The 25146-nt window shown below is 40.7% G+C and overlaps 1 protein-coding gene across 2 annotated transcripts in view; it reads left to right on the top strand.

Annotated features, from left to right (window-relative positions):
- The window catches only part of STAG2 (STAG2 cohesin complex component), an 81194-nt gene extending 71940 nt beyond the window's left edge, over positions 1–9254 (top strand). Inside the window, exons 27-34 of one of the 2 annotated variants that reach the window (XM_074915612.1) lie at positions 270–418; positions 968–1096; positions 1429–1634; positions 2064–2253; positions 2339–2452; positions 3975–4101; positions 4423–4500; positions 7351–9254. In XM_074915612.1, the coding sequence (XP_074771713.1) occupies positions 270–418; positions 968–1096; positions 1429–1634; positions 2064–2253; positions 2339–2452; positions 3975–4101; positions 4423–4500; positions 7351–7374 (1017 nt within the window). In that variant the 3' untranslated portion in view covers positions 7375–9254. The remainder of the gene's footprint in view (positions 1–269; positions 419–967; positions 1097–1428; positions 1635–2063; positions 2254–2338; positions 2453–3974; positions 4102–4422; positions 4501–7350) is intronic. The other variant, XM_074915613.1, reaches the window with a different exon arrangement.
- The last annotated feature ends 15892 nt before the right edge of the window (positions 9255–25146 follow it).

The raw sequence follows: 25146 nt of genomic DNA on the forward strand, positions 1-25146 counted from the left end.
TTAGGGAAGTGCTGAAATCTGTCATCCAACATATTTACAGTTTGACATGTGCTTGGACAGTGTGCATTTCAAGGATTAACTCTGAAGTGCAGACTATTCAAGAACAGCTTTGACTTGGCTTTCTTAAACCTCCATGTTTGTCTTTTGGTGTTGTTGAATTAAGAAAAAAAAGCTGTAAAAAAACTTATTTACTGAAACTTAGCTCTGTGTCAATTGGTCCAAAGTTTGGCATAATATTTTAATAAATTCTCCTTTTTCATTTCATACAGCTATTCAATGAAATGATTCAAGAAAATGGTTATAATTTTGACAGATCATCACCGACATTCAGTGGCATAAAGGAACTTGCTCGACGTTTTGCTTTAACGTTTGGACTGGATCAATTGAAAACAAGAGAAGCTATTGCTATGTTACACAAGTAATTGTGTGCTTTGTATTCTTTTCCTTTTTGTAAATGCTTCTTGACCAACATGAAAATACCTTTTCAGTCTTTGAAAATCAGCTTGTTAATACAAAAGGCATCAGGACTAGAGATTATATAGCCCATTTATAAATTAGGAGATGACTGCAGTTTAGTCCCTAAATTAAACCCAAATGTTAAATAATGTTGATGTTCTTCAGCATCATTGTGTAAGCCTGTAAATGATAGTAGTGTTGATGCTGTCATGAAAAAGTGTTTTTAATGTCTTATGAATAACAGTAAGAACTGATCCACTTCGTTGTCAGTGGTGGTCCTGTTGGCCTCATGCAGAAGACTTTTTAAATGCAAAGTGGAAACATCACGATAGAAAGAGTGCATCCAGATTCAAAATGTGAATAGTGTTCACTTCTTTTGCCAGAATGTGGAAACATGGAATTACAGCTTTCTTGATGTAGAGGAAAGGCATTCAGTTTTGATAGCTTCCAGTGCTTAGAACTTTTTCTTTGGTTTGTGCTTTATGTGACTTAATTTTTAACTTTTTCTTAGGGATGGTATAGAATTTGCTTTTAAGGAGCCTAATCCACAAGGTGAGAGCCACCCACCATTAAATTTGGCATTTCTTGATATTCTGAGCGAGTTCTCCTCCAAACTTCTCAGACAAGACAAAAGAACAGTGTAAGTAATTTCTTAATATTCATAATAACAATAAAGCATTTGAATAAATATGTATTAGTGTGTATTGCGTTCACCTAAAGTGGAATCTTCAGCACATCAAGATAATTTTACAGTAATGCAGTCAAGTATAATCACAAAGGCTATATTTTACTTGTCTCTGTTATTCTTATTTTATGGTGGACAAACAGAAGTCATATTCTGGATTTACTGTTGTCAGGCCTCTTTGTTAACTAGATGAGTGGCACTGGGTATTAATTGCAGTAGTTACTTATTTTGACATGTTAACAGTTACAAGTATTTTGCATCTTTGTAATTATTTTTTCTATTTAAAGGTATGTTTACTTGGAGAAGTTTATGACCTTTCAGATGTCTCTACGAAGAGAAGATGTGTGGCTTCCCCTTATGTCCTACAGAAACTCTCTATTAGCTGGTGGGGATGATGATACTATGTCAGTGATTAGTGGAATTAGTAGTCGAGGATCTACAGTAAGAAATAAGAAGACAAAGCCAGCAACAGGAAAACGGAAAGTACCTGAAGGTAGAACTTTTCTTATCTTAAAATTTACCAGAGTAGATATTCATATAAACTACATATGTTGATTCCTATTTGTTAGCTTGAGTGAATTTGTATGCTTTAATGTATTTTTTTTAAAACAGGATAACTTATGTGCATGTGTATGTCTTAGTGGGAAAACTATTCATTTGAAGAGTCTGAATAACAAAACACTGATTCACAAAAGGAAATAAAGTCCCTATGCTGCGTTAAGTCACAGGATATAAAACTATTTTAAATACTCTAGCCAGTGGTTATAAACCCAGGTCTTCTGGGGCACACATAAGACTTTGTGGCAAAAAGTAAAAAAACTGATTCTCCATAAGCAGAAAGTACATGCATTTAAGTCATGATTAAACATTATGTTTTAGACTAGTTTGAAAAAAAGTACCGATGTCCTATGTTTCCTTCCAGCTGAAGAAAGCAGCAGTAGTGACAGTATGTGGCTGAATAGGGAGCAGACAATGCACACACCGGTCATGATGCAGACACCTCAGCTTACTTCCACAATAATGAGGGAGCCCAAGAGGTTGCGACCTGAAGAAAGTTATATGGGTGTCTATCCTATGCAGCCTGAACACCATCAAGCTCCACTTGATTACAAGTACGTAGATGAGTAGGTCTGCTTTGTGTTAGTGTTCATACACAAAATCAGTTCATGTTTAAAATAGAATAATGGTCTTTTTAAGCACGCAAGTAACGTGGATGTTGGCTCAAAGGCAACAGGAAGAAGCCGCGCGACAACAACAGGAGAGGGCAGCGATGAACTACGTCAAGCTGAGAACCAACTTGCAACACGCTATGTGAGTGAGAGCGAAATGCTCCTTCAGTTGTTCAAGGAGGATTACTCCTGCATGTTCTAGTCCTTGAGTAGTGTTTTCCTGTGGTTTAAAATTTTAAATTTCCTTAGAAAAGCGATAGTAAAAGTACACTGCGTTTAGCAGAATAGATGTTTGGTTTCTTGCATATTTTTGAACTTAAATTCCAGAAAAATTAAGTAGTAGTGAGCTTTGTAACAAAGGGAACTGGTTGTTGAACTGAGTGCTGTCTGTGGCAGGCATATATATATATATCGCCAGTGTGACATTTTTAATGTATTTCTAACAGTAGATTTAGAAGTAGAATCTTAAAAATTAGTTTTAAAATAGGTGGTTCAGTGTGTGAAGCAGAAAGTTTCTGCTCAGTTTAATTCTACTGTTCCTTTCTCTGACTTCTGAGTTGTAAGTTTAGAGTTCAGCTGCTTTTTTACTTGAAGAAAACTTTCCTTTTAAAGAAACTGCTGTCTTCAGCATGTCTGTGATCAATACAGATCTAGTCTGACCTAAACCGACACCAAAGTTGAGAGGAATCTTGTAGTACCAGTTCTTGTGTAGACCTTCCCAACACAAACACACAAAACCCTTCTGAAGTCCTTCCTCTAGTGAACAAAGATGAAGACAGTCAAATGTTTCTAAAACGAGTGTTGTCCTTCAGAGGTCATAGATTCTTACTGCAGTGTCATTTACTTCATTGTGATTCATCATGTGTGCATTTTGACATGCACGTTAATGAAATTATGTTCCTGAGCTAGAGGGGAAGGCTGGTTTTAGAAGCTGTCTGCTCTATTGACTGTGTGGCACTACAGAAGAAAAGTGCAAGTTGTAAACTAAAACCATGGCCATACTGAGGAGCTTTACATCTTGCCCCTACTTGTTTTTAATTCTTAAATATTAGTACTTCATCTAACATAGTTTCAGTGGAGGTTTTTTGGGGGAATTGGACTTTTCTTTTTCAATATAGTGCCTCCAATTAGTATAATTAGAATGACTCCTTTTCTCATGTAAGTCTGGTATTGCTTGTAGAAGTTGTGAGGAAAGAGGATGAAGGACTGTGAGAGAACGTTTAAAAAGGGGTTTTTGCATCCACCTTACTGCAAAGATGTTCTTCCTTGCCTTGTCATAAGGCAGGAACTTTTTCTTTAGGTGGCAAAACTTGAGTTTGTTCTCACTTGAGCATAAACACTTGCTCATGGAAATGTCTGAATCAGGTGTCGGTTTGATCCGCTTATCAATTCCCACAGCCTCTCAGAATACCCATTTAAGATGTACCAGAGAGTTCCACACGTTGATCTCTGTTAGTCCTTCTCCCTCACTCTCTTAGTATCTTTTAGCTGGTTAAATTACAGCTTTCTTTAATAGTAGTTGTGCATTTATTTAATTATTTGATTGCTTTTCTATCTAATGGAATTACCATTTGCTGGCAGATCCTTGCTGAACATTAGCTTTTAAAATATTCAGATAAAACTTAACTTGATTTACTGCTAAATAGTGTGCTTTTTCATTTCAGTCGACGTGGCACAAGTCTAATGGAAGATGATGAAGAGCCGATTGTTGAAGATGTGATGATGTCATCAGAAGGGCGGATTGAAGATCTCAATGAAGGCATGGATTTTGACACCATGGACATAGACCTAGTAAGGAATTTACTTGTCTTTTTAGTGGATTTTGGATTTGATTTATGCTTTTAAAATAGGATATTTGAATCAACTTTTCCTTTTGATGATACAGAAAAGTCATTCTTGTTGATCTCTACATTCTTAAATGGCTGTGCCACTATTTTTATACAAGTGCTGTCTGTTCAAACAGCAAGAACCCTTCCTGTAATAATAATGAGATGAACATTCATCCCCTGTAAATTCTTATCCATTGACAGTTCAGCTTTATTTGTTACAGTTTTAAGAACTCTGTTCTTTCTGAAATTACAGTTAACTTGTTTATTTGCTTGTTTTCTAAAGCCACCGTCAAAGAACAGGAGAGAAAGAACGGAGCTAAAACCAGATTTCTTTGACCCCGCTTCAATCATGGATGAATCGGTAGGTTAACTTGCATAAGGAAAATAATGTAAAATCCATCTTAAGGTTACAATACTCTCTTACTTCAAATTTTAAATGGAAAGAATGCCATCTCTAGGATGTCTTCATTAGCTTATTTTGGCAGACTAGTACAGTCAGTGGAATATTTTATGCTGTAACTCAGCTTCATAAATTTAAAAGTAGTCAATGTTCTCTGCAAGTTTATAGGATTTTTGTTCTTAATACTTTATATATTGCTATGTAAAAATCAAAAGCTTTGAATCTGAGAAGAAAACACATCTGGTATGGAAAAGACCCTTGCAGAGGTTTGGTAGTAGAGAGCTTTAAAAAAAAAAAAAAACCGGAACTGTGCATACACAATATTAAAGGCAAGTTTCCTGTTGTGATGAGCTTAGTTGAGTGACTCTGATGTCATTACCAATTGTCAGCATTGGATGGTTTGCGGGTTTTTTGTTTTTTTAAATTGGCATATGTGCTTTTGTGCATAAGTAAGATAATGGAGAAAATAGAGATAATACAGATACCTGTTTATAGAGATGAGAGGTATTTTTTCTTTCCATATAAAGTTTTAGGTCCAAAACATCCGAAGTCTGTAGTTTCTGCTTGCAGTTGCCCTTTTTTCCGACTTGATAAATCTGCAGTCTCTATTCTCTTTTAAAAATCTGCATGAGGGATTCCTTCTGTCTTGAACCACTTGTAATGTATGCAGCCATTTTTGACCTTGTGTAGCTGGTACAAAATTACACTGGAAATAACAAGCTGCAGCAAGCCAGCAGAGGACAGTACAACAAGGCTTCCTGGGAATCTTGGACAGCTTGGTGGAATTTGGAAGACGGTTATGTATTTTTTTTACAGTATTGTTGCAGCGTGAATCTGTTCTTGTTATGGGAGAAAGAAGTCTTAAATAATGTTTTAAATACAAATTCTTATATTTTGTACCAGTAAGCCTTTGCTTTGCTAGTAATGAATCAGATTAGGTTGTGCATCTAGCTGTTATGTGTTCTGTTCTCGAAGTAACACCAAGAAAGTATATCACCTGTTTTCTGGCGTTCTGTTTTAAAATTGTTCTTCCCCTCCCCTTCTTGATTTTTGATTGATCTGTGAAATACCAGTCACTTTTTATTCTGACAGTGCTGAAAATTTGATCTTCTACAGGTGTATTTCATTGTTTTCAGAAACCTTTCGGCTTCTCAGTTCCTCAAACTAACGAAGTATAGTTTTAATAAGTTTACTGCTAGCTAGGTTCCTTTCCTGTTACTTTCTCATTCATCATCCCACGTGAGCCCAGGATTAGCTAGGCACTGCTTAGCTGCAGTGTGGGAGTATCACCACATGATGGCAGCCGCTTACAGCCGCGTTGCCCTGCGAGCTTTGGAGCCCGTTCGGGGCGCCCAGCGGTGGGCGGCCTCTGTGCCAGCAGAACAGGCTGTGCACTGCTCCTCTGCGAGGAGGGAGCAGTGGTGCGCTGAAAGGAGTTGCTCCGGTCAAGGGGGCACCATCTAGCAAACCTTTCTCCCGGGCAGGACACAGCAAGGGTGGTGATCCTGGAAGCAGGACTGCAGAAAACAGCGGCGTTACAGAACACAGCTGCTCTTTAGCATAAATCCCACCTAAATGAATTTATAACTGCCTGAATGGGGAAGGCTCTGCTCGTAGTTTAGGAGACAACACGAACCCGTATTAAATCAGAGTTGAATTTATCAGTCAGTATTTTAAATGTAAAAAACCCAATTTCATAAATGCAAAAAACCTTCTCTGAATAAAGTTAATTTGCTTTATTCATGTAATTTATTTCAGAGGTTCATTATTCTTGGAGTTGTTGCACTTGTTTTTAATAGACCTAGACATAATAAAGCTGTTTAATTTATTCAGATGCATATGGTTTATGGTCAAAATTTTAGTCTGTCTTCTCATTTTTTTATGTGTCCAGTTATTACTGGCACCAGAGGCAGTTGGGTCTTGGTGTGCTCTATTGTATGATGCATCTAAAGTGAATTTAATACCAAGAACAGTAAAAATTGGTTTGTAAACAGATAAATGTGAACAGCAGTGTTAAGGTTCAGGAGAACTAAGTCTCTCATGGCTCTTCCTGATTCCATAAAGTCCTGTAGAAGCTAGGACAGTCACGAGATCTGGATCTTCCGGGGAGTTTTTTTGGCATATCAGTGGTGATACCTACTTCCACAGTCATAAAAAACGATATAGCTTGCTCCCACATGGGAAGTGGAAACTGCATTTTTTTGTTTCAGGGAAGGTTTTAAGGTTTTTCTTCACTTAATCACAGAGTCTGCTGAAGGACAGTATTTTAATTTTTTTACCTGATTATTGTTTGATTTTTTTTTTTTTTTCACTGTCTTCCTGCCAGACTTGATATATTTAATAGGAAATATTAGGATTGTGTTCTGACTAGTTGCTGCGAAATGACCTCTTGTTTTTATGAACACAGCAGCAGCCAATGTATAGAATGTTTTGTCCCAGACTTAGTTGCTGGAACCTACACATTTGATTTCAAGTTAAGGCCTATAGAATGCCATTGTCAAAGAAGTCTAAGTTAGGCAACTAACTAGAAATTATTTTGCAATTATTACCTAAAATAATTAAAGCACAGCCTTTATCATATTTCTCCTGGATCTAGTTAATGCCAAGTGTGGGAAAAATATTTCCTAATGAATGAGGTGCCCTTTTCGTATCAAATCAGAAGTGTGGTGAATCTGGTTTGGAAGAAAAATAAACTTATGATGCCTTAACATATCTTGAAGTGTCTTAATCTTAAATCATATACTAATTGCTTTGTTTTTATTAAATGTATAGTAGACTACAAATTGACACCATTTCTAACTTTTTTTTTAGGTTCTTGGGGTGTCAATGTTTTAATACCAGAGCAGCAAATAAATCAGTGGTGAAGTCATTTTCTAAGTGGAAGAGGAAGTTTTTCAATACAAAATTGTGGTAGATACAGTGAAATTCTGAACAGATTTTTCTCTAAGGAGAATGACATGCTTTCAAGATCAAGTGCATTGAAGGGGCAGTTTTGTTTGCCTGAAAAAAAAGAAATGTAAAGGACAAGTAAACAATTTGAGGATAAGCTACACTTTTTGTTCGGGGAAAAAAAAATTATTTTATTTATGTGCTATCAGTTTATTTCTGGATTATAAGAAGTATTCCCTCTGAGTTTTAATCTAACAGTCTGAGAGGTGTTTGGTACAGATTTGAGCCCCTCTCTATACATTTGCTGGCTATACTAAATAATCATGAGCTCTGCTGGATTGCTGTTTACATCCATGAACTGAAATAATAGATGGATTGGTTTTCTTACAGTGATAGAACCAGAAGTGTCAGTATTTTAAATTAAATGCAAACTTCAGCAACAGAAGGTTTGTATTAATTAATCATGGAAAAAAATACATAAAGCAGAATTTTAACAGCTTTTTGATCTAAGACACACTTTTATTCCAAAAGCTTCATGTTAGCCTTCTCAGAAAGATCCATAAACTATGAACTACCAGAAAGTAACAGGTCTCAGTCATGCTTGCCCATTACCAACCCTGAAAGTTTGCTTGTCCTTTAAGAAAAATGTAATGTTGTGAAATTCCTTCCAGTAGTGCCACTGTATTTTGTCTCCAAATAAAAGAAGCTTATTGTAGTATGTTTGCAGAAAAATTCTAAACAAAAATTATACAGCTTATTAGAGTGTGGGAATAGGGATCTAAATTTTAAATAAAATTATATATATATATAAATTGGTGCTGATTTTATAATTGCGCAGTTTGTTTAGTTTTTTCTTACTTTTAAATTCCAACTTAAAATTATGAGGTTTCAGAAATATATTGAAAGTTTAACAATGTTTAAAAATAGAAGAGCATGAGAATTCATGCTTTAAAAATGATTTTTAAATTTGTATTTTATATTGTTTTATCTATCTGTCTTTGCAAGCAGTCTTCAGGTTAAAGATACTTCTAACAGGTTACAGTACATTTCCTCTGTATGTAAATTAGATTGGATAATAGAAATTCATAAACAACCCATAATATTCTTTGAAAGCTAAGCTTTAAACTTCATTTTGTGTCCATTCACAAATAAATTAAATTTGGTCTAAAACAGAAAGTGGTTCTATGCCATTTTGACATCAACTCATTTTGCAAGGCTTAGGCAGCTAGACATCATTTTAAAGGAAATATTAACTTATATTACATATGTATATTTTTTGTCAGTTGTCTCTCAGTTCTTGAGGTATATTATTTTAATCATTCCATGCCTTAATATGCTTGCAATACAAGAATCTCCCCAAATGGGTGAATACAAAAAGGCTTCCTGTTTTTAGACTCAGAAATTAAACATTCGGCTGTGGTAGCCAAAAACCATAGATTATCTAAAGGATCACGATAAAGTATAATTATTTTACTAAGTCATGGGGTAACAACAAACTCAAAACTAGATCTGCCTAACTAATTTTACATAAATAAATACTCTCATGTCTAAAAGTACTGCCTATATTGTTTTTCACACCACTGCATTTAATAGAACTGCTGAGAGGACTGTATATATGATTTTAAACTTAAGTTGATTTTTCTTACTCTTGAAGGAGTGTTTCTTTGTGAAAGCAGTTCTTACAGCTTTGTTTTCAACCAGCTAAAAATGTTTTATATATTTACCTTAACCTGTTGTCCTCCACATTCTATTGTCCTAATTGTACTGTTTTCTGATTTGTATTTATGTCTTGAGACAGTAACTTTTTGAATAAAAATAAACCTACAGTATGTTGTATGTTTGATCTTTTTAAATCGGGGTTAGGGGAGGACAGTGAAGAAAGGGGATGAGTAATGCAAATGTTATGTTTATAGAAAACAAAATCTTTTTCCATGTCTTTTAAGTGTTTGTCTCAGAGTTGGGATAATGTATGAAAAACTGCACTGTTTTATATTTGTAATAAAATGTACAAGTTTTTAAAATGTGAATAAAGCACTAATTGGGTAATAATTTAAAGTAGAAAAGTTAATGCAATCATGATTGTTTTAAATATGCTTTAATTTGAGATAAACTTGTTAAAAGAATTAGTGTAAATACAGAGTGAGCTTTTCAAGACGTTAGTACCTGCAAATAAAATTTTTAAAATTTGTATAGAACTTTTACATGCCAAGAAATCAATGGTTAATTATTTTTGTGTTACGTTTTTTTAAAAGTGTATCGATAGTCTTTCTGTTGGTTTCTTTTTCCTATTAACTTCTATCTGACATTATTCAGAACGCTTTCGATTCAGACATTGGAGATACTGTATATAGTCCAACTGAAATACCACTAAAAGTGTATGCCACTTTCCATTTCTTACGTTTATCGTACACATGATAAACATTCTAAGCTTAATTGGCGAGACAGCAAGGAAACGAGGGGGAAAACCCTAAACATCTCTTCCCCTCCCCTTCCCCTCTCCTCAACTACTGAGCAGCTCTGGCTGTGTTGAAAACTCCTTTGTGTTACAAGGCTTTTTAAAGGAGTAATTTAAAAATCTTAGAGATTATACTTATAATTCTTGCTAATGTAATTTTGGATGTGGGTTTTTTTAATTAATATTATTACGAATGTTCATTTCTGTCTCCAAATCCTGCTGTAAGTTCAATAGTATGTTGTGGAAAATGGTTTTAGTAGGTTCTAAGTTTATAACACAAGACAAATGCCTTCACTATACAATGTAAAGTCTGTTCTAGTTATACTATTTTGGTACAGAAGCCTGGAAATGAAAGAAACTTGGGTTTTGAAGAGATCTGTGATAAAAATGTAGAAAACAGCAAACAATTCTGAGAAAGTAAAGCCTGTCCTCTAGTTTGCCAAAGAGGCCACAGAGAAGATACTGACACAGAATGAAATTCAAAGGAATAGTCTTCACATATTCTGTAAAAAGTATTTCTTGATATTAAACAACCAAAGATAATATGTAAGAAGTTAGTTATTGCTGTGGTTTGTTTTTTCCTTTGGATGGTGTGGTGCTGATTCCTGTAGCTTGTTAGAGCCAGTAAATCCGCATCGTCTCTAATCTCAGTATAATTAAATAGTTGCCTTGTTAAAATTTACTCCTTTTGTTTTCCTCATAGTTTACATATACACTTGTCCTAGCATGGGATTTCAGGATACCAGTACTATTGACTTTAACTTTCTACCTGTAAAAAGTCTACTGAGTTTTTTGAGGTGCTTTAATTCACAATAGTGTTGCTGCTTTTCAACCTATAGCTACCGTCTGTTTTTTGTTTTTTTTTTTTTTTAATAGCCTGATGAATGTCATGGGCTTGTTCATCCTTTGAAGCATTTGTCACAATTGTCAATTTGTGCTTCAGGATTCTTCTGATAAAACACAAATTTGTTCTTTAAAAATTACTTAACTGCTTTAATTACATTTTCTTCAATCAACTTATGATACTGAGATGCAGCTTATGCCATTTCCTAATTTTTCACAATTCTAAGAAATCTCTAGTACTGAGATTGTTTAATTTCTGATATTTATTGGCATCCAAAAAGGGATCATATCCCATAAAAGGTGGGTGATGACATGTACTTGGAAAACAAGGTATGTAGGACAAAGCTACTCTATAATAATAATTCTATTAAAAAAGTAACAATTCGGTGTCAATTGTGCCTGTCATTTTCCTCAGCTTTCTCTCCTGTATCCGTTCTTCATGGTGCTGAGCTTTCTTGAGTGTATTTCTTTGATTAAATCTTAATTTTCATGTTTTTAAAAAGTTTTTAACAGCTAGGCTTTGAGTTATTACAGACTTTGTAAATGTGTGCCTTCCAACTAGATGTTCATTTGCACTCTTTTGTTGGTTTTGGGTTTGTGTTTTTTTTTTTTTCTTTTAGCTACTGCCAGATTTTATAGATGTAAATCATAGTGGCAGTACAGTGGTAAGAAACTGTAACCATGCCAGAAAAATGCTCCAAAGCATGTTAAAGTGATTTGATGGATGGCTGACAGAACCCTGCACGAGAACTTCCCTGTTCTTCTGGAGAATATGTACAGTTGTTTGTAATGTAATCACGCTTCCCAAAAGTGATTGTGCAATTTCTGCTGAGCATTTTTTTGATTGGAAAAGAGGAGGAAAGGCCATCATATTTTGCCTGTATTAACTATTCTTGTCAGAGAAAAAGCTGTAGTTACCATTTTTAAAAGTGAAATTTGTGTTCAGCTGATAACAGCTTGAATTCTGCACTTCTAGAAAAGCTATTTAAAAAAACCAGTAAACTAAATCAAAATGATAAAACCTCTAGGGGTCCTAGAATGTCTCAAATAAGGGGATGTGAAGTTGGTAGCTACTCTGTGAAAGCATTCAAGTAATACAACAAGGCTTTGGAGAAATTGATTAATTAGTTTGAAGACAGTTTGCTGTGTGTTGAGGTGCGTAATGACAGGTCAGATCTATGTGAACAGCCACAGCTTATTTCAGATTTGGTAGGCTAGGGACATACCTGGAATGCTTTCTTGAATAAGTGACCAATGTGCTGTTTTTTTCTATTCTTTAAGAATGCCTTTGAGAGAGGTGGGGCTTTTTTTTTTCTGGATACTAATACTGTCATGATTTGTCAGAGTTTTAGCAGGGATGGTGTCCTTGTGTTTATTTAGTCCTTCTCTAGACTGCTTATTCAGTATGTTTGATCTTAAACTTTCTTCCACGTACCTTTCTCTCAGAATTGCCTGTAACATCTGTCAACAGGCATTGTAAGACAGCGCTTCCCTGGGAGTTGATATAAACACTGTGCAGTTCATGCAGTTCAGAGTTGGTTTGGGTTGGCTCAGAGCTGTGGCATGTGTGATGGGGCTTCATCTCAGCCTTCTGATCTTGCGCTGCTCAGCCGGAGTATTTATCTGGTAGAGGGCTTCAGCCTTTGAGTACTATGTTGGCAGCTCCACGTGAAACTTCTTACTCTACCATGGTATACGGCTATTCCAGGAAGCCACGCAATTTGCTGTTGCTTTTTTTAATAGCAGTTAAACCACAGTTCTTGAGTGACATATGTGCAGATCTCTTTAACACACTCTTTTCACAGGTTTATATTCTGTTTTCTTCTTTTTAGACTGCTGAACTCCACCAAAAGCAAAAAAGCAAACCACATCCACTTGTTTTTCATATCATGCACAAAAGCACTTAAAGATGTGGCATATCTTATATTTAGCCTGCTCTTTGTATTTTTCATCTCAAAATACTGAGCTGTCTTTTACACAACTGTTCTTGTGTATCAACTGACAAAACTTGTCTTTTCATTATTCCTGTTGCTGGATTTTACAATATTTTGAATCTTGAAAAGCAGATTTTTTGGGGGCCTTTTTTTGTAAGCAAAGTCTTCCATTACAGCCATGCTCTATGAAACCTAGTGTGGATTAGGAAAGTGGCTTTCTCAGTGAAAACACTATCTTGTCATTTTCATCCTGTTTGAGGTAATGATGATGTTTTGATTTAAGGGCATATGGTGTAAATGCTTGTAACTGGAGAAACCTACACATTTGGACTATCAGTAGGTTTCCTTTTTCAGGAACTTCTTTTTTTCTTGCTCATATCTGAGGCTTGTACTTGGTGAAAGGAGCTTGGCTGAAGTGCCATGAAGCTAAAAGGAACAGATGTTCTATTTAAAGTTGCTTTCGTTACAAATTTTTTCTTTTTTTTTCTTTAACCTTGCACACTTCATCTTCCGCTTCAGAATGAATTTTAACTTGCATAGCTCTCTACTTCACCTGGGTTGGATCTGTAGATCTGATAGAAAGAAGTGGTACCCTGCAGAACGGAAAGACTGCCAAGGATGTGATTCCAGCTGTTTGCATTACCTTCCTTTTGCTGGGATTTGTGCTGAGTTAACTAAAGAGAATGGGTTGTTTGTTGTGGAATGCTACTGATTTGTCACAGATTTTGACAGATCCATGGATTTTGTGGATTTAGAGATTTTAGATGCATTGTCTCTTCACATGCAGTTCCTTTAGTTACCAGTATTAGATTTAGGTGACCTGATCCATTATTAAAGTTCAAAAGACATGTCTTTTAGACTTTTCTTAAATCTCTACCCGCAAGGAAAGTCAGGGTTTTTTTTTTTTCTTCGTTTATTTTAAAATTTGATTTGCTGTTCATCTCTTACTCACCAGAAATGAATGGTGTGTGGAGTCATCCATAGAACCAAGCCACTCAGTGATGCATAATCAAAGACGTGGTAACTTGGCAGGACGGATCTTGTGGGTGGATAGCGACTCCCGTTCTACAAAACACAAACACATGTGCGCACAAATCACAGCACCAGATCTAGTTTACCCCAGCGTAACATGGATCTGAGAACAAGATCCTCTGACAGGTCAGCATGTTGGGCCCTGGCTGACAGTGTGGTTCTTCCTCGGGCTCTGCCTTCTCCGTGGTGTCAGATGTGTGTGGTGTCCGTCTCCTTTCCAAAGGGGTAATTAATTATTAAGTCACAAAGCTGCCAGTGGCCTTGCCAGTCCTGTAACCCAGGGTCAGCCACCTTCTGACTCCACACAAAAGAATACCAAAAAAGTTACTTTTGCTGTCCAGTTCATTTTAAATTGATTAGTGTGGTCAGCTTGAGCTGGGCACATGCAGTCATGTCTCACCTGCCTAAGGAGTGAGAGAATTCGTTTTTTATCAGAAAAATGTTAGAGAAATAAATCAGCTTGATTTTTGACCAAGGCTTTCAGACCATTGTATTCTAGGAATAAAACTATTTTCTGCATCACATCATAAAGTACACTTCTTATCCCTTAAGGACTTGCTGGGGGAGAGGAGTGGGGATGTTTATACTACTAACATTTTACCCAAGACATCTTTTTCAAAAAAACTCAGATCAGACTCAGTCCTACTTAGTTTTTGAGGAAGTCCTCCTGAACTGAGAACTGAAAATGTCACTGCTTTTTTTCTGCACTCTTGGCCTGAATTTAGAAGGGCCCTCTTACTCTAGTCTGTATGTAACTGGTCAGGAGAGCAATATGAGTCTGTTACTGTCTCCATCCTCAGGTGCTGCTGTAGGCAAAAGTGTTTGTCCAGGGGTATTGAAATGGCAAGCAGATATCAAGAGATACCCTCCTTCACCTGCAAATGTTGAACACTAAGACTATTTTCTGAATTTAAGAACAGTGATTCTTTCTTGTAATGATAGACTTTTTCTGTACAATTTTAAGGTACAAAGGAGTGTATGTGTTAGTGGAATTTGGATTGAATGATTTGGGAAACTGAGCCTTGTCTTTCAAAGCAGATATGTTCGTGGTACAGCTGATTACAAAGAATTCTGCTTTCAAAGGATGATGCTAGCAATTATGCAAAGTAAAGCTCAGGTTAGTAATACCATGCAGCTCAAATCAACGTGATATTTTTGAAGTGATGCCTTGTAGCTTTTGCAAAAGTCAGAGTACTAATTCTGTTTTCATTCTAGCACCATAGCATTTAGGGGTGAGATTTCCCTGTCTTTGTATGAGAATCAGATCTAGATAGAAAATTTGTGGTAACTTATTCATTGAATTTGGCCTCTGATTTGTTCGAACATTGGGTGGTTTTTTTCAGTTACTTCTATTTCTGGTGCTGCTATCCCTGGCTGAGATTCAGGTATTTTATTCTGCCAACCTTCCAAAACACAAGGAGCTTTTCTAGTTATCTTTGATACCTTTTTTTTTTTTTTTTAATCCTGTTTGGAGATCTAAGGCTTTTTTTAAACACTTTCAGTATAGCTTAACACCTAACATATTACTGAGTGAAGATATCCTTAGTATTGAGAACTTGAGACTTTTAAGACGTCCCCTAGACTCCAACCACATTGAGGAAAAGTTGTAGGTATTTGTTTATGACATCCAGAATACTGTCAGAGCAACAAAATGTTTGTTACAACATCCAGCTGGGCTATAATTTTTAGTAAGATTGTAGAATCATAGAAATATTGATTGGAAAGGATCTGTAGAGATCGTCTAGTCCAGCATCCCTCTGAAAGTTTAAGTCAGCCAGTTGAAGTCAGCCTAAATGAAACAATTTTTTCATAGCTAAGCCTTAAATACTGTGAGGGATGGCAGTAACCTGTGCACTACCTTCCTGGCTCCAACGTTTTATGTACGTCCCAGCTGAGCACCCTGAGCTGCAGCTCTTTGCCCATCACTATTGCTTGCCCCAGCCAGGAGGAGCCTGGTCCCCACTGTTGGGAGCTGAGGTGCCAGGGGGCTGCCCCCCCTTGCCAGCCCACCTTGCCCTCTGCAAGTAGGTGGTGTGCCCTTTGCCATGACCCTCTCGTAGCCTCCGCTGGGCTTCCCCAGTTCCTCACACTTCTCTTGAACTGGGGGCCCAGCAGTTAACTTGCGACTCCAGGCATGGTGTTGCTGGAGCAGAGGACTCTGCCATCTCCACCCGCTGGCCAGGCAGGCTGCCGTGAAGGAATGGAATCAGCTTTAATCTACTTAAGCCAGGATCGAGCAATTTTCATATTCAGCTGACTCTCAGCAGGCATTTCCAGAATTATGAGGCAAATATATTTTACTGTACACCATATTAATATATCACTACATGAGGGAGTATTTAATATTCTATGTATGCCTGTTCGGTCACTTGATCTGCACGAGCAGGTATTTACTGGAATGAGAGGTGCTGGTCTGACGAGGTGTGGTACCTCTCCGGCCCTGCAGGCAGCCCGTGTTCCATCATGCTAAAGAGCACAGGAAAACTTATATTAAAATGATCTTTTTTCTTTCAAATATTTCCAGTTAACTCTGATACTTGTGTGTAAACTCCAAGTATCACACCTTACAACATCAGAGTGTAAAAGGTGTGGTGGGGCATGTCCTCTTCCGCAGGGCCCATCCATCTGCACGTACACAGCCTGGATGTTTCTTGAGGCTAGAATTGATCTTATCCCCCTGATGACAATGTCACTGCCATGCCTGGTCACGGCTGTCTGCAGCCTGGGATAAGGTCTCTGATTTTTTGGTTTTGTGGTTTGTGGGTTTTTTTCCTTCTCCCCCCCACCCCCGTCCATCACTTTGTAGCTACAGCTCTTCACAAACTGTAAATCTCTACAGGAACATACAAATAAGCAGAGCTGTTCTTGTTGCTTTATGGTAACAAAAAAAAAATCATTTTTTCAGAGGGAAGGTCATGATAAGCCATTTCAGGGTGAAGATAAAATTGGTTAAAAAGACTCTTCATAGAGAAGAAGAATAGTGATGAAGAAAATAACCTTCTTAAAGGATACTTCAGGGTTTGTATTGTGAGAGCAGGACTCAGGCTTCCCCACCGTGTTTTACAGAGCATGTCTGTGGACTTCTTGAGCAGTGGGAGCTGTCGGAGGGCACTGTGCAGGGTGCGTGTGGAGGGGTCTGACCGAACCCAGGAGCACTTTTCAGTACCCAGAGCTTAATGCTCCCCTCTCCCAAGAACATGCTCCAGCAGCCTTCGCCTCTTCAGAGGCTTTCACCTTTCAGCAGATGGAGGATTACCTCTCTGTTAATGAACAAAATGGCAAGTACCTCTGAGCTAAAAGGAATTAATTGCTAGATGAAAATGGACTGAGTTCTCTGTCTTAAGAAAATGTGAATATGTAAGAAAAGTATTAAATTGCAGTAGCCTCTAATAGAAATAAAGGAGCCAGCAGAGTAGAAAGGTGAAACAGAAGATGTTTACATGGTTTTAGTGGCTGAGAAATTTGAGAACAGACTGTACTTTTCAATACCATCAGGATGTGATTTACAGATGTTCTGGTTTAGATGTGTAATGGAAAATATGTTTTAAGTGCTGGAGCATCGCTGTGGTGAAGATTGCTGTACTTACCACTGGAGAAAAGGTCAGGTAAGTGATGTTCAGCTCGTGGGGAGAGGACTTCATTATTCTTTCGTTTGGCCAGAAATTTGGGGCAGAGACAACTTTTTGTTCAGGCTTAAGTGCAGCATAAACGTAGCTAAATTTATTCTAGGACACAGAATAACCCAGAAGTGTAAGTCATGGTGCATTATCCTGTGCAGATACTCTTTATCTCCATTTATAGATCCTTCAGTAGCCCCATAGACGCCTGTGCTTCCACAGCATAAACTTTACTCACTCCAGTAGTGTGGTCATCCTGGTTTTCAGGAGATGTTGGCCAACAGAAGGGCTCCCTTAAGAGACTCAGACCACAACATGAATTTCCCACTCTCACCGTAATGCCTTCTGGGGAGGTATTTGGGCTTGTTTCAGGTTCTTGTAATGCACATTATGGATCAGTGGGGTTTGAATGCTGGCTAAGTTATTCTATTTCCATCACAGGGACCCCTCTCTCTTCCTCATTTCTCCTGTAGGGCTCTTCTCAAGATAATACTCACTTAAAACAGGAGGATTTCACCATAGTGGAGTGCTCTCTAGTTGGGGCTTTGGCAAAAGATTCTTCCTGAACATTAGAAAGAAAAGGCGATATGCATCGACCTCTATTAGACTGTGTTTTCTCTACTAGCATGTCTTACTGTGTCCTCTCAGTGGCCCTCCAGATAGAAGAAAAAAAAATATTTCATAGGTCTGAACGTGTTCAGCAGGAATTTGGGGTGGAAGTTCCACAGAAGCCAGTCATCCAACTTCCTGTATTTTCCCCAAACTTCCTTTTGATTTTTTTTTTTATGTGTTGCTTCTGAATGGATTTGTCACAGCTGCAAAGTTTTTCAGCCTGAAAAATACTGGGTGTTTTTTTTCTCTTTTTTTTTCTTTTTTTTTTTTTTTTTTCCCCCTTTTCTGTTTGCCTGACTTAGCAGTAGGGCAGATGCCTTGCAGTGTGGTGTCATGGGAGAGCACCCACCCTTGCCACTAGTACCCATCGTCTTGGCCCCAACTGCCATCTCAAAGCAGCAGGCACTGTGAAGTGGATACCAGTAAAGCATAAAAGCAGTGACATGAAACTATGTGGCTACTACCATATGTTAGATGATGACATAAGATACACACATGTATCGTTTCATTAATAGCAGTTAACTTAATCAGTTCTTTTCAGCCTTGGGTATGAAATTGGCAGCCTATCCAAAGTGCTCTCCTTGACTCTTTTACTGCCTTACTTCAACCTTCTCCCAATATTGTTACAGTTTTCTAACTTATCAGGCATTTGCCCAAGTAATTGTCAAATGTGTTCTTGGTGTAGAGAAAGACAAAAAATCCCCCACAATTTTTATTTAAAATCTGAGCAGTTTTAAACTGGAATTAATTTGACTTTGTGTTCATGTCCTGAGCTGGTGTCAGGACCCAGGTATTACCGACTCTTACACGAATTTGGACTAATTAGTGCCATTTAGAAAGGAGTTTAGGATCTAGCATATTTTATATGCTTTCCACTAAATAATGAATGTTTCTATCTCCATTCTCTCTCAGTGGTAGTTGAAGTCTCCTTGGTGTTGTAGATGTATTTGTTTTAAGCCAGGCTAAAACTCTGCAGGGTCTTCCAGTCAGCGAGGCATCATTACAGTGATAATAAGAAACGTTAGAAGAACTGGGAGCAAAACCCTCTTCTTTATTGAGGGCCGATTATAAAACCTTGGATGACTCAGTTTTTCTTTGCCTCCATTTTACACTTGACGTAACTGTCTCCGTAAGCCTGGATTTACGTTTTACAGGAGCTCTTCAGTGCTGCTGTGCGGAGAGTTGTGGCCATGGGAGCTGAGCTGGGGGATCCGCATCCGTGTGCTCCCTGGGGCCAGCGCTGAGGAAGGGAGCTGGGCTGGGGAGCTGGGGAGGAGGGAGCAGTTTACTGGAGATGGACTGGGAGTGGCTGGGGAGCCATGGCAGCATGTGGGTGTCCTCTTCATCAGCAGGGGAGAGTGGGGCCCAGAAGAGCCTGTGCTGTGCCCCAGAGAAGGCAGCTCTGCCGGTGTGTCCTCACTCCAGGGGTGGGTGGAGGGTTTTCAAACTGCTCCTTATCGCCCTCCTCAAAAGGATGTGTGAGACAGTGGTAGTGCTCCAGGAGGGACTCGTGTTGGAAGCTTTCTGTATAGATCAGTTCTCACCACCCCATTACATCCAATTCAGAGATGGAGAGGCTTCTGCTTATGTTATTTTAAGAGGTGTCGTTCGTTAAGTAGGGCAGTTTCTCACAGCAGGACATGAAAGTTCTGCAGCACTCTGGGTGCAGCAGAGATGGATGCCCTGGAAGAAGAGGTGGGGGTTCAAACTTCTGTGAATGGTTTCGTGGGCTGTCTTGGTGGGACCACAGTTCTGGCGCTGCCCCATCTTACAGCAGGTAGGGCATTCCTGGGTGGGAACTGTGGATGTGAACATCGGAGACTAGTGTGCAGAGAGGGTTGGTTACTTGCTCAGCAGGTGATGTTGGCTGCTTGATACGCTCCAAAGTGGAATTTTAGCAAAAACAGGATCCTCTGTCACTGCAACTGCTCGACAGAAGGCTGAGCTGCGGGAACCGCTGAGCAGGTATCTGACTTACAGACGTCTTCTCCGGTGCCAGAATGGTGTCTAAGCCATTGGACAAATTTTCTGGAATCGTTATAGTATCTTGCAGTATTGGTGAAGTCTGTGCTTCTCTGCAAGGCTGATGGAAGCCACATGGAGCCTCTCACCTAAATTGTTACTTCCTAATCATCTCTTCCAGTGTATCACAAAAGCCTTCTAAAACTTTTCAAAGTGCATCTGCAAATTAAAATCAACCTTTCTCTTGAACGAGTGTTGCATATGTACACCCGAATAATGCGATGTCTCACAGTTGAGCAGAACACAGACATTCTAAATTTGGGGGTTGTTTCACAACATCCAGGCACATCTGTACAAAAGCAGCATCATGCAATGGTACTGAGTACCCTCCATGGACAGGTGCAGAGGCTACAGCACCCTGCTAGTACATCCCCACCTCCCTCTGGGAGCCCACCTATCCCAGAGGCAGTGATGTGCCAGAGCTGCATGACCTCAGAACAGATGGAAAAGAAACGGAAGATGAGAGTAGAGAGGCCGTATCAGATTCGCCTCCAATTGGCTTTGTTCATTTAGGAGCCTTTGGACTCCTTTTTGCTGTTTGTCTGCCGCACGGCGGAGCTTTGTATTCATCTTACATCCATAAATGAAGGTGGGGAGTGCTAGAGGTTGTACAGGGCATCCACCTGAATAACCAATGTGATATGAAGTGTGACATCATGGGGTGAGCTGTGGCCTGGGTTGTGCAGTTGCAGTGAGCTGGAGTCTCGTACTTGCATTTGGGGGGACGGACCTGGAAGTGGAAAAGAGGAGGTATGGGAACAAAATGAGATACAGATTAGGAGAAAAAAAACTACTGTAAGAGGGGGCAAAACAAGGAAAATCTGTTGATACCAATCAAGCTGGTTATCTGGCAATTAGGTGGACTTGTTCATGTCCCAGGAAAAGTAGCCATTAAAGAAAATGGACCTGCCAGCAAGTAAAGAGAGAGCTGACTGAGGAGGAAACTGCTGGTGCTGCTCTGTAAAATCAGGGCTTTGAAGGAAGCTAGTGTTGGGTGGAAAATGTGAAGTCACTAAAATAGAAGGGAAGAGGAAGTCACAGAGTTACACAGAAAGCAAAAAGCTCTGCGGAAACCTGATCATTGATGCTGAGACAGCAGGAGCCCTGCTCAGGTAGGTGGTGAAGGCAGGAAAGGCAGCTCCTGCCCACACGAGAATGGGCCCCTTTGGCTGGGAAAGCTTTCCCCGGCAGCGGGTCTGTAACATCGCAGTTGGTCTCTTACAGCTCTCTGAAGCTCTTCCATCACAAAATCCCACTTGTATCTGATGAATGAGAGAGACCCTGTCTCACTGGTTGTAGGTCTTAGTTCAAACCCCAGCAGGCGAGAAAAAAGCTTGTCCGATGAATGCGCCAGGCTCTGGCTCCACTCCAGGCTCTTGGCCCCTGAGCCCTGTGCGATCCCGTAGATGAACGCGCAGCCCTTCCCGAGCACAACATGCCCGTGCTGGTGTTGCAGGGACCGTGGGCACTGCCCCTCTAGCAAGCGAGCATGGCGGGTTTGAGCCTCCCGGCGCATGTGGAGCCATTCCTGGGAGGCCCCTGGGCGCGCGTGAGGGCGGCTGAGGGAGGCTGAGGGCAGTGGGTGCAGATGGCCCCGGTACTGCGCCCAGACGACTGTGGGTGGGCAGCTGAGACCTGGGTGGAACCCAGAGCTCACAGCTTGCCAGTGTGCAGGGCTTTCGGCAGGAGGGACTTGTGCCCCCACCTTGCAGTGTCTCTTGGCTCCTGCCCCTCCTCTTTGCTCTTCCACGCAGACACAGGCGGCCTCCGCCTCTGCAAAATCCTGAAACCTGTAACAAGCTGTGTAAACTGCCAAGAGCTTTTTTTAGGAAAGAAGTGAGATGATTTCAAAATTGATTTAGTGAAGCACCTCCAGCCCAGCAATTAGGTCTCTCTCTGGGGAGAACAGAGTTTTCTCTCCCTGACAGCATCCTGGGGCTGCCCCGTGTGGGCAAGGGCCCCCCAGGGAATATGGGGAACGCCGCCCAGCCAGTAGCTCTCCATTCCCAACCCACCCCACAGGAGGAGGGATAATAGATTTAGGTCTGTCCTGAGAAATGGGCTGCACGTTGGTGGACGAAAGGCTCCAAGTGAGGGGAAGGCTGGAGAGCACCACCCTCAGGGCACAAGTATTTGATGGGCATGGGCAGATAAGTCCCCATCGCGTACCTCCTGACACTCCTACTCTGCCAGGCTGGGCTCAGTCCTAGGGGTGTCCATCTGTCCATCCCACATGGTCCAATGTCCATCTGTCTTGCTTTTTGTGCCCTGTAGTCTGTATGTGAATGCTCCCATCATCTCAGCTCAGGGCACTGCCAGCCCACGAGGAAACCCCCAGTCCTCTGGGTTTGTGAGAAAAGTCTGCAGAAAGATTTCCTGGCTTTTCCTGACAGTTCTGGGAGGGGGAGGAAAAAAATGTGTCAGTTCTGGGGGGAAAAAGTTTCCCTCTTGCTGTGGGATTCTGCACCCTTTCAAGCACCTGAGTAAATGTTTATTCTGGTGAACTGCTCACACTGCATCTCCGTGATAAAACTGAAGTGGTTTGTGCTGGGTCACTAATAAAAAATAGATATTTGCATTTCTGTTTCAAACTGTTCAAAGCACTAGGCATGAAAGATGGCACTTGGTGAGTGATTACTGCATTTCATTGCTTGGCACGTGACTCACGTCTGTCTGGTGTTTTTATGCCAGATCTCTAAAAAGGCCCAGAAGTTGCCTGGGGATGGATTTTTAAAAGTGCATCATCTAATTCAAGTACAAAGCAGATGAACAGTCTTATAAATGTGATCAGTCATTTGTGTGCTGAAGTCAAAGCATTATCTCTTTGAAAATCCAAATATCTGTTCATCTTCAATCAGAGCTGCTAGTTCCTGTTTTTTTCCCAATTTATTTATTTTTAATATCTAGCTGCTAGCACGGCTGCACTCCATCCTTAAATGCCAGGGGAGAAAGTGTGTGCAACCTTGCTGTTGAGAATGTCTTGGGAAAGCAATGTGATTTGTGTTTGCGGGCAAGCAGTGACAAAATTGAAGTGTAAATAAGGGTTCAGGCTGTATAAATCTGACACTGCACTAGGTGCTGCTTGGTGGTAAATCCGTGTCCTGTGTCCCAGAGGGAAGAAGTGGCAGGAGGCTCTCTTGGCTTCGGCTTGCTGCAGAGCCGTCAGGCGAGGAAGAAAGCAGTGAACACACAAACCTCCCCGAGAGAGAGCTTCACCTCTGCGTTCCTGGTGTCTGTGCTGCACCGAGGTTGAGCCAGTGGTGAGCCGGCTGCCCGTGCGCTCCAGGACATGCTGTGCCCTGAGCTGCCTTTAGTTTGTACGGAGGAGGAGGGGGCACAAAACCTGCTGCCTGCTCCTCGCTGTGCCCTGCCTTGTCCCCTTGGCGCTTTGAGAGGGGTGTTTCAGGGTTCGTCAGGGACGAGCAATTGGGGCCTGTGTAGGGCCTGAGAGCAACAGTCCCAAAGCAAGGAGGGCAGGCATGTTGGAATAGTCCCATTGTATGGGCTTTGTTTCTCTTCTGGCACTGGTAAAGGTGCTAAAATTGCCCCAAGGAGACCTGAAATAAGGCCCTCTCCCTAGGAAATGCCGAAATCTCATTTCAGCTCACAGTGTGTGACTGCCGCAGGCCAGATGCTGGGGGAATGGGCTCACTGGGTGGAAGGAAGGACTCCTGTCCCGGCTGCCCCCAGCTCCCTCAACAGCTGTATTTGGGGAGAACCAGCTTTTAATCCAGGAGAGGATCTTCTAGGTAAGCAGAGGGGCTGGATCTGAAAAGGAGAGGTGAAGTGCTGGGTACAGATTTGATCTTGGCGCTGCTGAGGTCTGTTTCCAGAGAAAAAGCGTATTTATAGAATGGCCCAGAGGTAGTGACATGATATATCTGCAGTACTGCGAGGCCCTTGTTCCCTGCCAAGACGTTTGGCGTGGCTGGGCCATTTAAAATATTTTAGGCATGGTACAGCATCAGATGCCATCAAAGCTTGCATGGGGGAGCAAGAAGTGTCTGGGCACGGCAGCAGCAGCCCTGAGCCCTCTGCCCAGAGCAGCGCATCAGCTGTGCCATCCTTTCCCCAAACTGTTTAACTTTCTGAAGCTTTACTTTCACCCTCACAGACCTTCCCGTGCTACTCCCCTCACTGCTCCCTGCCTCCCAAACTGCACAGGGACTTTGAACTGGCTAAGATAGAGCCCGGAAACCCTGTCCGGGGCTTTGAAATTGTTCAGCGATTTGTTTGGGTTTTTTTTTCAGATTTCCATCCTGTTAGGAACTTAGCAAGCTCCCTAGCCCATTGCTTGTGGGGCTGGGATGGGGCCATGGTGCTGGGCAGTGCCTCTGACCACCTCCCCTATCCCAAAGGTGAGAACACCCCTGCTCATCTGCTCCCGGGGAACGAGAGCTGCTTCAGAGAAGGGGCAAAAATCACATTTTTGTCACAAAGTGATTCTTGCTCTGCTGAAATCTGGCAGAGGATAGAGTCAGGGATACAGCCCTTGTGCTTTCTGGGGAAGGCCCAGGCGCATTTGAGCTGGCTGGGAACTTTTGGAAAGATCTGGTCTGCCCGCACTTTGTGTCAGGGCTTGAAGCTTTTGGCCCTGATAAGAAATTAAAGGAGACTTCTTTTGGGCGGAATGCTTAGGTTTTTATTATTTAAGTAAAACTAATGAAGTAACATGCAGTAATGTGATAAAGTTCAACCTAGCTCATGCTACAGAGAAAAAGTTGTTATAAAATCCACCATCTTGCATTCGCCTCCAGCTAAGGTCACACACCCCAGAGCCTGCAGGCTTCTGCCCATCCTGGGGCCCTTCCAGACACCCAGTCACCAGAAACATATAGGGCTGTTTCTTCTGTGCTTTGGGTCACTTGTGGGCGCAGGAGGATGCCAGAGGGGGAAGAGAAGCTCTGTTTCTACTTTCCACGTGGATAAACTCATGGTTTGGTGGAAACGCAGGGACTTTGCAGCATTTATATAAATAAATGGAAAAGGTAGACGAAAGGAGCTGGGCAAGAAAGCAGCTCTGCTGCCACCCCTGAAGGTGATACCCAGAGTTGGGCCTTTCGGACCCCCCTGGGGTTTGTGCAGCTCAAAGCTAAGGACCCCGCAGCGCTGCCCTGCAAGCCACAGGGATCAGTATGATGCAGACACACGTGGCAGAGGAAGTCTTTCCATTGATTTCAAGAGGCTCAATCAAGGCTAAAAA

This window comes from Athene noctua, chromosome 11 (genome assembly GCF_965140245.1).
Source record: "Athene noctua chromosome 11, bAthNoc1.hap1.1, whole genome shotgun sequence".
Classification (NCBI taxonomy): Eukaryota; Metazoa; Chordata; class Aves; order Strigiformes; family Strigidae; genus Athene; species Athene noctua.